The sequence below is a fragment of the Moschus berezovskii genome, chromosome 7 (assembly GCF_049115385.1).
Source record: "Moschus berezovskii isolate FMDL1 chromosome 7, NW_MosBer_1.0, whole genome shotgun sequence".
In the NCBI taxonomy this organism is placed as follows: Eukaryota; Metazoa; Chordata; class Mammalia; order Artiodactyla; family Moschidae; genus Moschus; species Moschus berezovskii.
Genome location: NC_142466.1, coordinates 50,562,156 through 50,574,569, shown reverse-complemented (window position 1 = coordinate 50,574,569; position 12,414 = coordinate 50,562,156). Strand labels below are relative to the sequence as shown.

General features: G+C 49.0%; 1 protein-coding gene across 5 annotated transcripts; it reads left to right on the top strand.

Moving 5' to 3' along the window:
- The first annotated feature begins 4,252 nt into the window (after positions 1 to 4,252).
- Positions 4,253 to 11,767, top strand: DMRT2 (doublesex and mab-3 related transcription factor 2). 5 transcript variants are annotated; one of them, XM_055428331.2, is made up of 5 exons: positions 4,253 to 4,983; positions 5,793 to 6,352; positions 7,992 to 8,094; positions 9,705 to 9,785; positions 10,166 to 10,284. In XM_055428331.2, exons 2-4 carry the CDS (start codon positions 5,837 to 5,839, stop codon positions 9,758 to 9,760), a joined length of 675 nt encoding a protein of 224 aa, XP_055284306.2. In that variant the 5' UTR covers positions 4,253 to 4,983; positions 5,793 to 5,836; the 3' UTR covers positions 9,761 to 9,785; positions 10,166 to 10,284. The 5 variants fall into 5 exon arrangements, with proteins under 5 accessions (XP_055284306.2, XP_055284304.2, XP_055284305.2 ...); XM_055428329.2 differs by lacking the exon at positions 9,705 to 9,785 and having other exon boundaries at positions 10,166 to 11,741; XM_055428330.2 differs by lacking the exon at positions 10,166 to 10,284 and having other exon boundaries at positions 4,254 to 4,983; positions 9,705 to 10,141.
- The last annotated feature ends 647 nt before the right edge of the window (positions 11,768 to 12,414 follow it).

Genomic DNA, 12,414 nt, shown 5'->3' with positions numbered 1-12,414 from the left:
GTAGCCTTCCGCGAGAGGAGGTGGATTTGAGGTCGTCTTCTGAAAAGAAACCGGAATGTTTATCAGCCACAGCAGAGCTCTTCTGCGACGCCTAGACGGTTCCAAAAACCATTTACCACCCCCGGCGCTGCCGGCAGGTTGACGTCGCGAGGCCGCTCAGGCTGGTGGTGCAACGCAGGCCTCACCTCCCAGCCTGGATGCTGGAAAATCGGGCGAGGACCCAGGAAATCGGCCTCGTATTTCCCGGCTTCGGGCTCCCTCGGGCTCTCCGCAGGCCAGTTCCTTGAGTTCAAATGATAAAACTAAAATAAGTAACTCCTAGGTACTGACCGTTTAGTGCGGGCGGGTCACCGTGCCAAGGAGTCTGCAGCTATCTTTTCCTTTCAAGGTTAATTTCACTTTGCAGTTGTGCAAAGAGAGGTGCAGAGGGAGTTAAGGACCCTCCTCGATGTCCCCAGCCAGGGAACCGCAGATCAAGCATTTTAACCCCTGAGAGCCTATTCCCAAACCCGGACTCTTGGCCTCCAAGCTGGTTACCCTAGAGGAGCCTGGACCCAGAAACTCCGCTCCATTCTAGCAGCCGGGGCCTCAGAGAACGCGGCGGGAAGTGGCCGGGCCAGGCTTGGGAAGCTGGGCGTCCTGAAGTGGGACCTGAGCTGGCGTGGTGGGCGGCCGGCTGCGATTCTTAGCAAGGAATTGACGGGCGAGCGCGGCCAATTTGAAACATGCTTTTTTTTTGAGAACAGAAAAGAAATCCCCTGTCATTTTAAAAGAGGGAAACTCCCCGCGCCCCTTTTCCGTTTTTTTCCCCTCCAGGTTCCCTTGATTCGATGTGGGATAGGGGTAAGTTAGCATTGCGTGTGTCTGAGATTCAAGATAAAGGAAGGGGTGCGAAATGAGAGAGTTGGAGGAAAGGGAGAGGGAGAAGAAGGGGCCCCCAGCGCCGGCCAGCTCAGAAAGAAGACACTCCCGAAGCTACCCCCACCATGGGGGACTGGCGGACACCGTGGCGGCCCGCAGCTTTATAATTTACAAGAGAGACGCCGAATTGCACTTTGTAATTTGGTGTTGGTTTACAAGCCAAAAGAACTTCTGTTTCTTCGCCTAATAGATCTGCATTCAGGGCCTGACCCCTTTTCAGAGCGGGCCCTTGGGAAAGGAGCTGGCTTCCTGGCGCCCTCGCTTGTCAGTCAAGTTTGGGAGACACTAGGTGGCCGGGCCCCCTGGGGCTGTAAGGACGGCCTCCCGCTGATTAAATAACGTTTATTAAATTCCCACTGTGTGAAAACTGTTCTCTTTATTACAACGGGCCAAAGATGGACATTCTTCCCATTTTGCAGATAAAGCAACTGAGGCCCAGGGATATAATTAACCAAATCAGGTAATGGATGGGAACAACCAACAACCAGCCCAGGCTCTCTCACTCCTGCTGCCTCTGTATATTTAGTTTACTAACCAGTTTGTGCAGTCGTGGCCCCGCCTCCATCCATATAATTTCTGATTTAATATTAAAGTTCCTCAGATTTTCCTAAACTCCTAAGATAAAAACTTCTTCACTCCCACACCATCTCTCAGCAATTGGAGGGATCTTGATCTTGGGAGAAGGGGATGACAGAGAATGAGATGGCTGGCTGGCATCACCGACTCGATAGACATGAGTTTGAGTGAACTCGGGGAGTTGGTGATGGACAGGGAGGCCTGGCCTGCTGTGATTCATAGGGTCGCAAAGAGTCGGACACGACTGAGCCCCTGAACTGAACTGATCTTCTTGGGGAGTTCAGGGTCAGGGAATGGAGTGTAATTCAACGGGATCACAATTACAGTTGCTTTCCCCCAAAGTACCACAGGTGGGGTGCAAGGAGAATAGCACAGGTTGGGGAAGGTACCTGGAGATGGGTGGGGAAGTCCGGAGGAAGCAATAGGGCTGTAGTGTAGATTTTTAATGAGGGAGGAAAGGTGGGAGCTGCTGTGCAGTGGAGGGAATGGTCCAGGACCCAACCACCTGGATCCAGAGAGCTCCACCTCTCTAGAAAATTCTCGGGCACTGCTTTCCCCAAATCTAGCCAGATGCGGCGCAGGGAAAGGCACAACGGGCTCAGACTTCTGAGGGCCTCGCACTCTGCATACGCTTTCAGGAGCTGCCTTCATGGTCCTCAGGTGCCCTCCTCCCCCCAGCTCCAATCCCTTGTCCTGGTTTCAGCCCGCACGGTTTACTGTTCACAAATCCCACGTGTTTCCTCCTTGTGTAGCAGCTTTTACAACTCGAACTAGTACAACGGCTGCCCGTCTTGTTTATTTTCTGTTTAGGAAACAGCAGATCCCGCCCCCTTTCCCCTCTCATTCTCTCTTGGGTCCCCTTCCCCTCAATCGAGTTACCCAAAAATCGCAAACTTTTTTTTGTGCCTTCCTTCTCTCTTAGGGTAAGCACTAGTTTAGCAAACCTACTTTCTTAATTTTGTTTCTTAATATTTAAAACAACTAGCGAAGGGCTAATGATTTCCTGTCCTCCGCCCCCTCCCGCGGTAAAAGCACTAAATTAAATAAAAACCCAGTTGGCCAACTGCTTGCCCACGCAGCCAGCAGTGTTGGAAGTTTGTAGTTCATTAGCACGTCTCAGTAGAAGAAATGAAAAGGCTGTTTACCAAGGTGAAAACGTAGCTAACGGGGAGACGCAGAAGGGCAGGTACTAAAATCGGAAGCCGCGCAGGGAAATAAAAAATACGAAACCATTGTGAATTTTTCTGGCTTGAAGCGAAGGGCTTCTCGAAGTTTGAGACTTCAGAACAGAGGCCGACCTAGGACTTTGCATACCAGTCCACTGCCCTCCCACTGCGTGACCCAGGGCTCCTCTTTGAACTTCAGTTTCATCATTGGGAAAAACAGGACAAATAACACACTTCTGCGCTCAAGAATTCAAACTCTGTAACATTGGTGAATAAATGCGCATTGATGAGTGTAAGAAACTACGCGAAAGGTCAAGAATCACAGTGTTTCTAGGTGGTGCCAAACAGGAGTCTGCTTGGCTCTTTGTCCTGTGTTTGAATGGACACAGTTCCCGCGTCACCCTCCGAAATGCCCAGAGGGACTGAGCAGCCGACAGCAATAAACAGAACTGTTTCTCTACTTCCTTCGCTGGGCATGGAAAGCAGCTCCAGAGAGAACTCGCACAGAGAGAAATCCCAGTGCCTGGTAACTAGGGAAGAACTTGCCGCATCGCCAGAGGATTTGGAATACCTGCGCCTCCAGGACATCGCGTTAGTTTCGCAGTAGTCTTTCCTAAGCTGCCTCGTTCCCACCTCTTCGAGCTTGGTTAATTCTGCCTGCCTGCCTGCTCAGTTGCTCTGTCGTGTCCGTCTCTTTGAGACCCGCCAGGCTCCTCTGTCCATGGGATTCTCCAAGCAAGAATACTGGAGTGGGTTGCCTTGCCCTCCTCCAGGGGATCCTCCCGACCCAAGGATCAAACCCACGTCTCTTGCGTCTCCAGCATTGGCAAGCGGGTTCTTTACCACTAGCGGTTAACTTCTAACTTTCAATAATTTCCTTTGTTTAACAAATATCTGTAGCGGGCCTACTATGTGTTCAGTGCACAGGCATTCAGTTTTCTAATCTGTCTTCTAAACCAATCCTAAGAGGCACTGATTATTTAAAGGGATAACTAGAAAAGTGTCCAAGTAACTTTATATTTAGTTCAAGAGATAAAATGCAGCGTTGAATTAGAAGACTAATTCCCTTTTTCAGGATGTCCGAAACGTAACCGTTATTAAACATTTACGTAAGAGATTTAGGAAGGAGCCTTTTTCCGTCTTATAAATACATTCACGAATACCGAAAAGTTCTTTTTAAAAGGCGGTTTCGCTTTAAAAAATGCTTAGAGTGTATATATTGTACTTAGCTCTCTTAATGGCACGTATATCCGTTCTCTCCCAAATCAACTCATAGGAATTCATATAGAAAAATATAAGTGACTTGGTGACCTGCCTGACTCACGGGCGTGGTGAAAGTTAACGAGGAACCACTTTTCACCTTGAGTATGAGTGGCGCTAGCCCCCAAAGTATCTGCAGGTCATTAAGTCCTCTAAGCCGGCGCTGGGGTGCAAGGTAACCATTGATTTATTCTTGCAGGAGAAAGTAGGATGCCTTCGTGCGCTTCTCTTATTTCCGCTCCTACCACTGGGTTAATGATTGAGTCGCAGACACACTGGGGATGCTGATAACTTAAGTTTTTCTGAAAGCTGCCTTGTCGTCTGTTACTTTCTCTTGAGGACAACGTGATTTGTAAGACTGTTGTCTGCTTATTTTCTAGCCCACGAGATAAATGGCGACTTCGCTCCCGCCGGCGCCGTCACACTTCGGTTTTAACCTCGGGACAGACTTCCCGGCTGCACCGAAGGCCGCCAGGGAGGATTCCGGCTGAGCGCGACGGGAGGGGCGCGGCGGTCGCGAGGAGGCGGGGAGCGCCGGGCCATAGCGCCTCGGCCAATCAGCGTGCACACCGCCTGACAACCGGCCAATCAGCGGGCACAGAGCTCGGGGGCCCGAGCGGATAATACTAGGAAAGGGAGCCGAGGCTGGCGACTGCAGCCAGAGGCAGTGCGCTGTTAGCTGCTGCTTGCGCCCGCCCGCCCGCGCGTTCCGGGAACTCGAGATCGAAACCTGGTCAAGACGGCCCAACCTTCCAGTTCAGCTAAGGTCAGAGAAAGCCAGAAGCAGCCTCAGCGAGGTGAAGCGCCTGGCTACTGAGGAATGATCAGAGTCCGGGATGTGCGGAGCGTGGTCGCTAAGAATTTGACTCACCACCTCCATGTTCCTTCACTTCCATTCCTCATCCACTGGACTCCGGGCCTCCAGCTGTCAGCCCCAGATTTCGTGACAGGGTGTGGCGACCCCGATTTCTGTTTGCAAGCACTGCCAGCAGCCCGAGAGCAAGGTCCCAAGGCTGGATTTCTTTTACCTAGGCTGCTTAGCCGGGGCCTCAGAGTCTTGGTGAGTTGATGTGATATTGCTGGGGTGGGCAAAGGGCGTGAATCATCTTTCCCTACCTTTCCTATTCTACTTGTATGTCTTGTCTTTAAGTGCAAATCATGAACGATGTATACAGAGCCCGCCTGGCTTAGTGCTGCGCAGCTGAAACACTGTTGATGCTGGACGGGTGTCTGCAGCTCTGTGCCCAGTGTCCCCATGGGACTCTACTGGCAGCAAAACAACTTTGATTTTTAGTTGATTAAATCTGGAGTATCCTGGGGTGGGGGGAGTGTGCTGGGGTGTGGGATGGGTTTGGGGGAGGATAAGAGAATCTCTCCAAGCCCGACAGGTGCAGGAGGATGACAGGTGTGTGGAAATTGTGGGTGGTACCTCGCAGGGTCCGAAGGTCTGTTGTGATCTGAAAGAAAATAGTTCTTCCATGGACATTTTTATATTCATCATGGCTATACTAGTTGGATATGGCAAAGCCTGACTAGTGGCCAAGGCCGTGGTAGTTGAACACGCTATCTTTACCCAGGGACTTGTCCCAAAAGCGTGTATAAAGCTAGAGAGGGCTGTGATTAAAGGTCAGGTGTTCACAGAGCACTTAGAATGCACAGATAGGAACCTTGTTGGGTTGGGGAATCCGTGAGGGGGCCTAAAGATACAAGAAATAAACGCACGTGTGGTCTGGATGTGAAGGATGTGTAGAGAAGTGAGCTGCTCGGAGGTCGGAGGCGGGCAGACCAGGCACTCTGGGCCCCAGGCCTGGGGCCGGTGCCTGACGGCGGTGGGTCAGTGGGTCTTTTCGTGTGTTCCTGTCTCTCCAGAGTGCAGGCCACTGAACATAGGCCCGGGCGAGGTGTGGTGCGCCATGGCGGACGGGCAGCCGGGTCCCGCCGTGGACTGGGAGATCGACGTGGAGAGCCTGGAGCTGGAGGAGTACAGCCGCGGGGCACCGCCGCCCACGCCGCCCGGGCCCAGCCCGCCGCCTGCCTACGAGGACGACGACGACGCGGAGGACGAGGACGACGTCGATGCGGAGGACGAGGGCGACGGAGAGGAGGCGGCCGCATCCCCAGGGGCGCCGGGGCGGCCGGAGCGGCCGGGAGCCCTGGCGCCAAGGCCGCCCACGGCGCCGCAGGCCTCGCAGGCGCCCGCCGGGCCCCCGGAGCGCGGCGCAAACGCGGGCGGCGGCGCGGAGCCGCGCAAGCTCAGTCGCACGCCCAAGTGCGCGCGCTGCCGCAACCACGGCGTGGTGTCCTGCCTCAAGGGCCACAAGCGCTTCTGCCGCTGGCGTGACTGCCAGTGCGCCAACTGCCTGCTGGTGGTGGAGCGGCAGCGCGTCATGGCCGCCCAGGTGGCGCTCCGGAGGCAGCAGGCCACGGAGGTGCGTACCCGCCGGCCGGCTCGCCCCCTCCCGGGTGCCTGCGGCCGCGGTGGGCTCGGGAGTCGGGGAGGCGGGTTCCGCACACTCTCCGGCCTGGGTCTTCGAGGCGCCCGGCCTTGCCTCAGAAGGATGCGAGGACACCTCTGCCCACGCTGGCTTGCGGTGTCGGGAGGCAGGAAGCCATGGCCATCGCTGGGGAGCTTGGCAGAAAAGATTTTGTGTTAAGAAGCAGGCAGAGAGGTCTTGAAAGTGGTTTAGTTCCGTCGGGGACATTAGGGGACATAATTTTATTTCGATTCTATATTTTGTCGTTTATTTTGGTGGTGTTGGGGGGAAGCGCAGGACAGAGGCCGACGCAGCGCCCTAAGTCCATGGCCGTATTACCCAGCTGATCGAGAAAAAGAACCACCCAGCACGTAGAGCTCACAGCGCTTCCGCAGTCACGGGCCATTTAGGAAAGTGCTGCCTATTTACGTGTGTGTTCGGTCGGGTCCTACTCTGCGACCCCACGGACTGTAGTCCACCAGGCTTCTCTGCCCAGGGGGTTTTCCCGGCAAGAATACTGGAGTGGGTTGCCGTTTCTTACAGATGAGACCAAAAGTGACGTGGGAATTTAGAAGAGACGTCTGACTTCGAGGAGAACTACCTAAGAACCAGTTGACATGTCTCTGCCACCAGCGCGGGGCTCATGGCTGTGAGGAGAGCCTGAATTTTCTTTAAGGGAAAGGGTCTTCTTGAACCTTGGCCTGGGACTGTGTGTTTCCTTGTGTCCCTGCGCAAGCGCGCTCCGGAGAGAAGTTGCGCGGGCAGCTCCCACTTGGGGGTGGATGCAGAATTTTTGATATTACTTTTCGGCGAAAAGGGGCCGGGGAGTGGACCACATGCAAGCCTTGGGCTGTGATCCTCATGGGAAGCCTCCCAAGGGCCCCAGAGAGCGCGGCGCGCTGGACTCTAGAGGTGCCTGGGCCGCGGTGCGGCCTCCTCCGGTGTCCTGCGTGTTGTAAGGCGGGCTCTGCGTTCGCTGGCGCTTCCCGCGGCTTGCGGGTGGGGAAGGGCCCGGAATTCCACCTATCGGGCGGTGACACAGGGTGCGCCCGACTCTGGTTTTGCTCACCATCGGGCGCCCAGTGAACAGCTTGGAGTTTTGGGTAGACCTGAAAACTTTCCCCCCGTCAACCCTCAGTACCTGATCCCATCATCCCTGCTTCGAGGAGAAACCTGCACATCTCTGGCCAACGTCGGGTGCCCGGCGGCGTCTTTGGCCCTAGGCTGGGCTCCGAGGTCACAGCGGTTCGCCGCAGCTCTGTTTTAGGGCCCGGCTCCTACCATCTCATCCACTATGGATTTCACTTACTCCCTGGCTGTCCCCCCACTTCTGAATGTGGACTATGTCTGGATGACTCTCCAACAGTGGCCCCAGGAAAAGCCCGGGCCCTTGCCCCCCAGTTGGAGGGTTCGGACAGAGCTTCTAGCTCATTGTGCTGGAATTAAGGGGTACTGATATTAATTCGTTTAGAATCATCTTTACATGGGATGGGAAATAAATACATTTAGAACGAGGAGGATTACTCATGCCTTTCCCTTCTCTTACCCTTTTTTTCCCCCAGGGCTCTATTGATTATGTTTCTTGTGTTTACAGGACAAGAAGGGGCTTTCCGGGAAACAGAATAATTTCGAGCGCAAAGCAGTGTATCAGAGGCAAGTCAGGGCACCCAGTTTGCTGGCCAAAAGCATTTTAGAAGGTAAAGCTACACAGAATTATCCTTTAGCCTTTTAAACTGTGTTCTCAGTGATTCTTATTATTTACGCACATGGCATCTTCACTTATCTGTGAAGGAGCAATCTGAGGGGGAATTGCTTTTTATTGGAAAATTTGGGTTTGGGAAGGAGATCAGGATTTGGGAAAATTAATCTCACATACCTCCTTTTTTTCCCACTGGTAATTTTGTTTTCTGCCTAGTAGTTAATGGGTTAACATGGAGTACATGTGAAATTTGCCCTAGTGTGAGGGATGTACAGATGCACTGCCAAGTGATCCCAGAGCAGATGTCCTGGAAGGAAATAAATTAAAAGAAAAGAAATCTTTAGTTTCATTTGGAACTAAACAGAATGAGTCAAGTGAGTTTAACAGCTACCCACTGCCTTTAGTCTGGGCAGTCCAGCCTTTAATCCCTCTTTTTAATTGTGCTCCTTTTCTCTCTGGATTATCTACTTAAATTGCAGTTATTCCACACTTCATTTTGCTGTATTGGCAGTTTGTAGATTGTAGAATGTGGAAAAAGTTTTGAATCACACAAGAGAAGTGGAGGTTGAATTTGAACAGAGTGATGTATGTCTCTCCGTGTGTTTGTTTTCTCTAAAGCTTGGGGATATATTACTTTTTCTTAAAATACTACTGATTTTTAAAAATGGTTCGGTTTGGGTATGGAATTTATTTATTGATATAATAAATAATATATTGACTGTCTCTCATCATTTAAAGAAAAGGAAAGTGTGTATTTGTTCTAATTGCTGCCATTTCAGAAGGGTCAGGTTGAAAAACAGATTTTTTTTTTTTTTAAGTAGGCATTTGAATTGTTTTTCCTATGTGGCTTCTGAATTGAGTTGTTTCTGGACAGGTTTTAAAGTTTGGTCATGTCTCACCCTGTGCTGTATACTTCTGACCTTAGAATGGCTTCTCATGCATTCAAAATGAATTTGGTTACAAACTGGGTAAACAGATTTATAACCATAGGGACCACACTGATAAATTGAAATTGTGCCAAAGCAACTTGAGAAGTGGGAGGACGAAATGGAATAGAAAATCCAAGTAAATAACTTTCTGGCAAGAGCTCACCATAGAAATGTACACATTCATTTTCAAATTATATTTTATTTGCAAATGAGTATGATGGGTTTGTCATTGTGTAAACACAAACATCACAATGAATCCTTCAGACAAACTTGACAGTGGTGAGTGCTTGGGGCTGATGAAATACTCAGTATATTTTATGCTGCCAGGAATTCGATTTATGTTTTATACTAATCTTTGTGTTTTACTTTATCCCTGTTTATAAGATGTATAATGACTTAATCTATGTTCTAGTGATTGCTTGTTCAACCATTTTGGTATCTGGCCAACATGATTAGTACTGGTGAAAAATGTTTTAGTTCAGTTATTTTCCATATAGCAGGGGATACTCTGGCCTTTGTACTGGTAGTCAGAGGTGGGGGTAGGGGCCTGGTTGAATTATGCACTGCAGTTTCTTTAACTAGTTAACAGCTCTTTTCAATTTTCTATGCTTTTCTGTTTCCTTAAGTCTTTCCTCTTTTTCTCCTCACTAATCTTCTTTAACTTTCTCTTTTTCCCTAGTTCTCCTTGGATTATTCTGCAACTGTAACAATGTGTACATAATGAGCCAACTTTAGAAAATAAAAGGGACATCAGCTCTAGGTATAGATATCTTTTTTTAAATAATGGAAAAAGGTGACATGGAGAGTAATAAAGAATTGATTGAAACAAACTGAGCAGGCCTGTCTTCTTAATATATAGGAACCTGGGGAGAATATTAAAATTTCAGCCAGTAAAGTGTGCCCGTCAAAATAAACCTATCATAACAACAAAAACAAAAAGTTACAGTATGGATATCCTTCCCTGGGAAGGGATTCATTTTAAATTGAACCCATACTTTTGCTTTCTGTATAAAAATACTAGTGATATGGAACTGTACATAATGTTGTGCTGATATGCATTGTTTCTGTTACCTTCTGGATTTCCAGATTTTTCCTTATTAGATGTTAATCTCTGTCATGTGCAATGCTTACTTATTTTAGGCTACCGCCCCATTCCGTCAGAGACTTATGTGGGAGGGAGTTTACCTCTACCTCCCCCAGTAAGTGACCGGATGAGGAAAAGGCGGGCCTTTGCTGATAAAGAGTTGGAGAACATTATGCTGGAGAGAGAATATAAAGAGAGGGAGATGTTGGAAGCTTCCCAAGCTGCTGCCTTATTCCTGCCCAACCGCATGGTGCATGGTTCTGAGTATAGCTCTTACAAAGGTGCCTACAGCCCCACCCCAGTGGAACCACCAAGCAAAGACTTCTGCAATTTTTTGCCCACCTGCCTTGATCTCACCATGCAGTATTCAGGCTCTGGGAATATGGAACTAATTTCTTCCAATGTCAGCGTGGCCACGACTTACAGACAGTATCCCCTATCCTCGAGACTTTTCGTTTGGCCCAAGTGTGGCCCCGTTAGTGACACCCTCCTCTACCAGCAGTGCCTGCTGAACGCTACCACGTCAGTTCAGGCCCTGAAGCCTGGGACCAGCTGGGACTTGAAGGGAGTACGACTGCAGGATGGACTTGGAGCAGATCATGACATGATGCCACCAAAATTGGAAGGCTCTGTGGTGCTGCCTCACACTCCTGAGGGCCACATCTTAAGAAGTGACCTTCAGGGTCACCAGGCCCTCCCGGAGAGGTCTGCGTTCTCCCCACCCCGGCGGAATTTCTCGCCTGTTGTTGACACGGACACCCTGGCAGCTCAAGGGCACGTCTTAACCAAGATCAGCAAAGAAAGCACCAGGCACCCTCTGCCACTTAAACATAATCCATTCCACTCATTATTCCAGCAAACTCAGAATGACAAATCAGGTCCTGAGTTGAAAACATCATCTGTCAAAGAGGCCTTTGAAGAGGCCCCTAAGAAACCCAGGGAGTGTTTAGTCAAGGAGAACCAGAAATACACATTTACAATAGATAGATGTGCAAAAGATCTTTTCGTAGCCAAACAAGTTGGAACAAAACTCTCAGTGAATGAACCCCTGTCATTTTCTGTTGAGTCAATTCTTAAGAGGCCTTCATCTGCCATCACTCATGTCTCTCAATGAAAGGCTGCTTAAATGGAAAGCTGGATTTGTTGCCGTCTCAGAGGATTCTTACCAGTCACTAATTTTTTTAAAGATAAAAGTTGTATAAAGAAATTTCTAATGTAAATGATGATTAAAAAAATTTTGTATATTCATATGCATGTACTTACCACATGAATATCTTTAAAGATGGAAATTGCTTATGTGCAAATTTTCAGGCTTTACATACCATTTCAAAAAGCAATAAAATTGACACTGTCTTCTAAAAGACCCAGAATTTGCTTAAGTAAATAGTTTCTCTGTCTAGGTAAAAAAGCAAGTATCCATGAAATGTGTTCTTTTTTTTTTTCTGTGATTCTGTGTATTTTCAGGTGCTCGTAATGGTTTCTGGGAGCCGTAGGGGAACACTCATAATGCCTTAGTTGTGCATTTTGGAGGGCATCTAAATGTAGGTATTCAAGACTAAGGCAAAAATAGCTATAAGGAGAACATAGGGAAGATTCAGTTTATAGAATCTTCATGTGATTGGACAAAGTTGAATTAATTTAAAGGGAAATGAAGTTTAATATTTATATGATATAGGTTCTTGGAATGGGTCCCAGTTTCCTTCTCTGATGGGCATCAGGCTTCCTTTCTAGGTTGAACATTCATTCTGTGATTTTTCAGGTTGCTGGGAGCCACAGAGCAGGTTCCCCTGCACATGGTGAACCCCAACTCAGCTCTGCGTTACTTTGTTCTTTCCTGGGATCTGGTGACAGCAGATCTCGTCACAACTTGCAGCTGATCTGGGAGTCTCAGCTTCATGTGTCCCACATTTTTGCCACTGTCAAAGGTATAGCTTTCAGTGTAGCTCTCTTCTGAGATAAAAACATTTTGTCTTCAAACTGCTTCAGCAGACAGTTGCCGGAGCCTGCAGATGTTTATCACAGCATAAGGGTGGCTTCTTGTTTCTTAAAACTTTCTCCCTGTTTTTAAGTTGTTAGCCCCTTGTTTTGTTCAACAAAATGTTATCTGTTGTTCTGTAAGATTGATAAAATGTCAGCAAGGCATTTATGAAAGTATGAAATTCATCCCTGAAGACTTCACCTGTGGACCTGGAATCAAGTACTAAGATGTTATGGTCATTTCAAACAATCAATAGCCAAATCCACCTCTTAATTTTGCCATGGAGTGAGGTTTTACTTCCAAGTCTGCTCTCATTGGGGAACAGGA

Excerpts from the sequence above, each read along its gene's own strand:
- DMRT2 (XM_055428329.2), top strand. The coding sequence starts at position 5,837 with ATGGCGGACGGGCAGCCGGGTCCCGCCGTGGACTGGGAGATCGACGTG. Across the intron at positions 6,353-7,991 it reads GGAGGCAGCAGGCCACGGAG|GACAAGAAGGGGCTTTCCGG; the intron begins GTGCGTACCCGC and ends TTGTGTTTACAG. Across the intron at positions 8,095-10,165 it reads GGCCAAAAGCATTTTAGAAG|GCTACCGCCCCATTCCGTCA; the intron begins GTAAAGCTACAC and ends TACTTATTTTAG.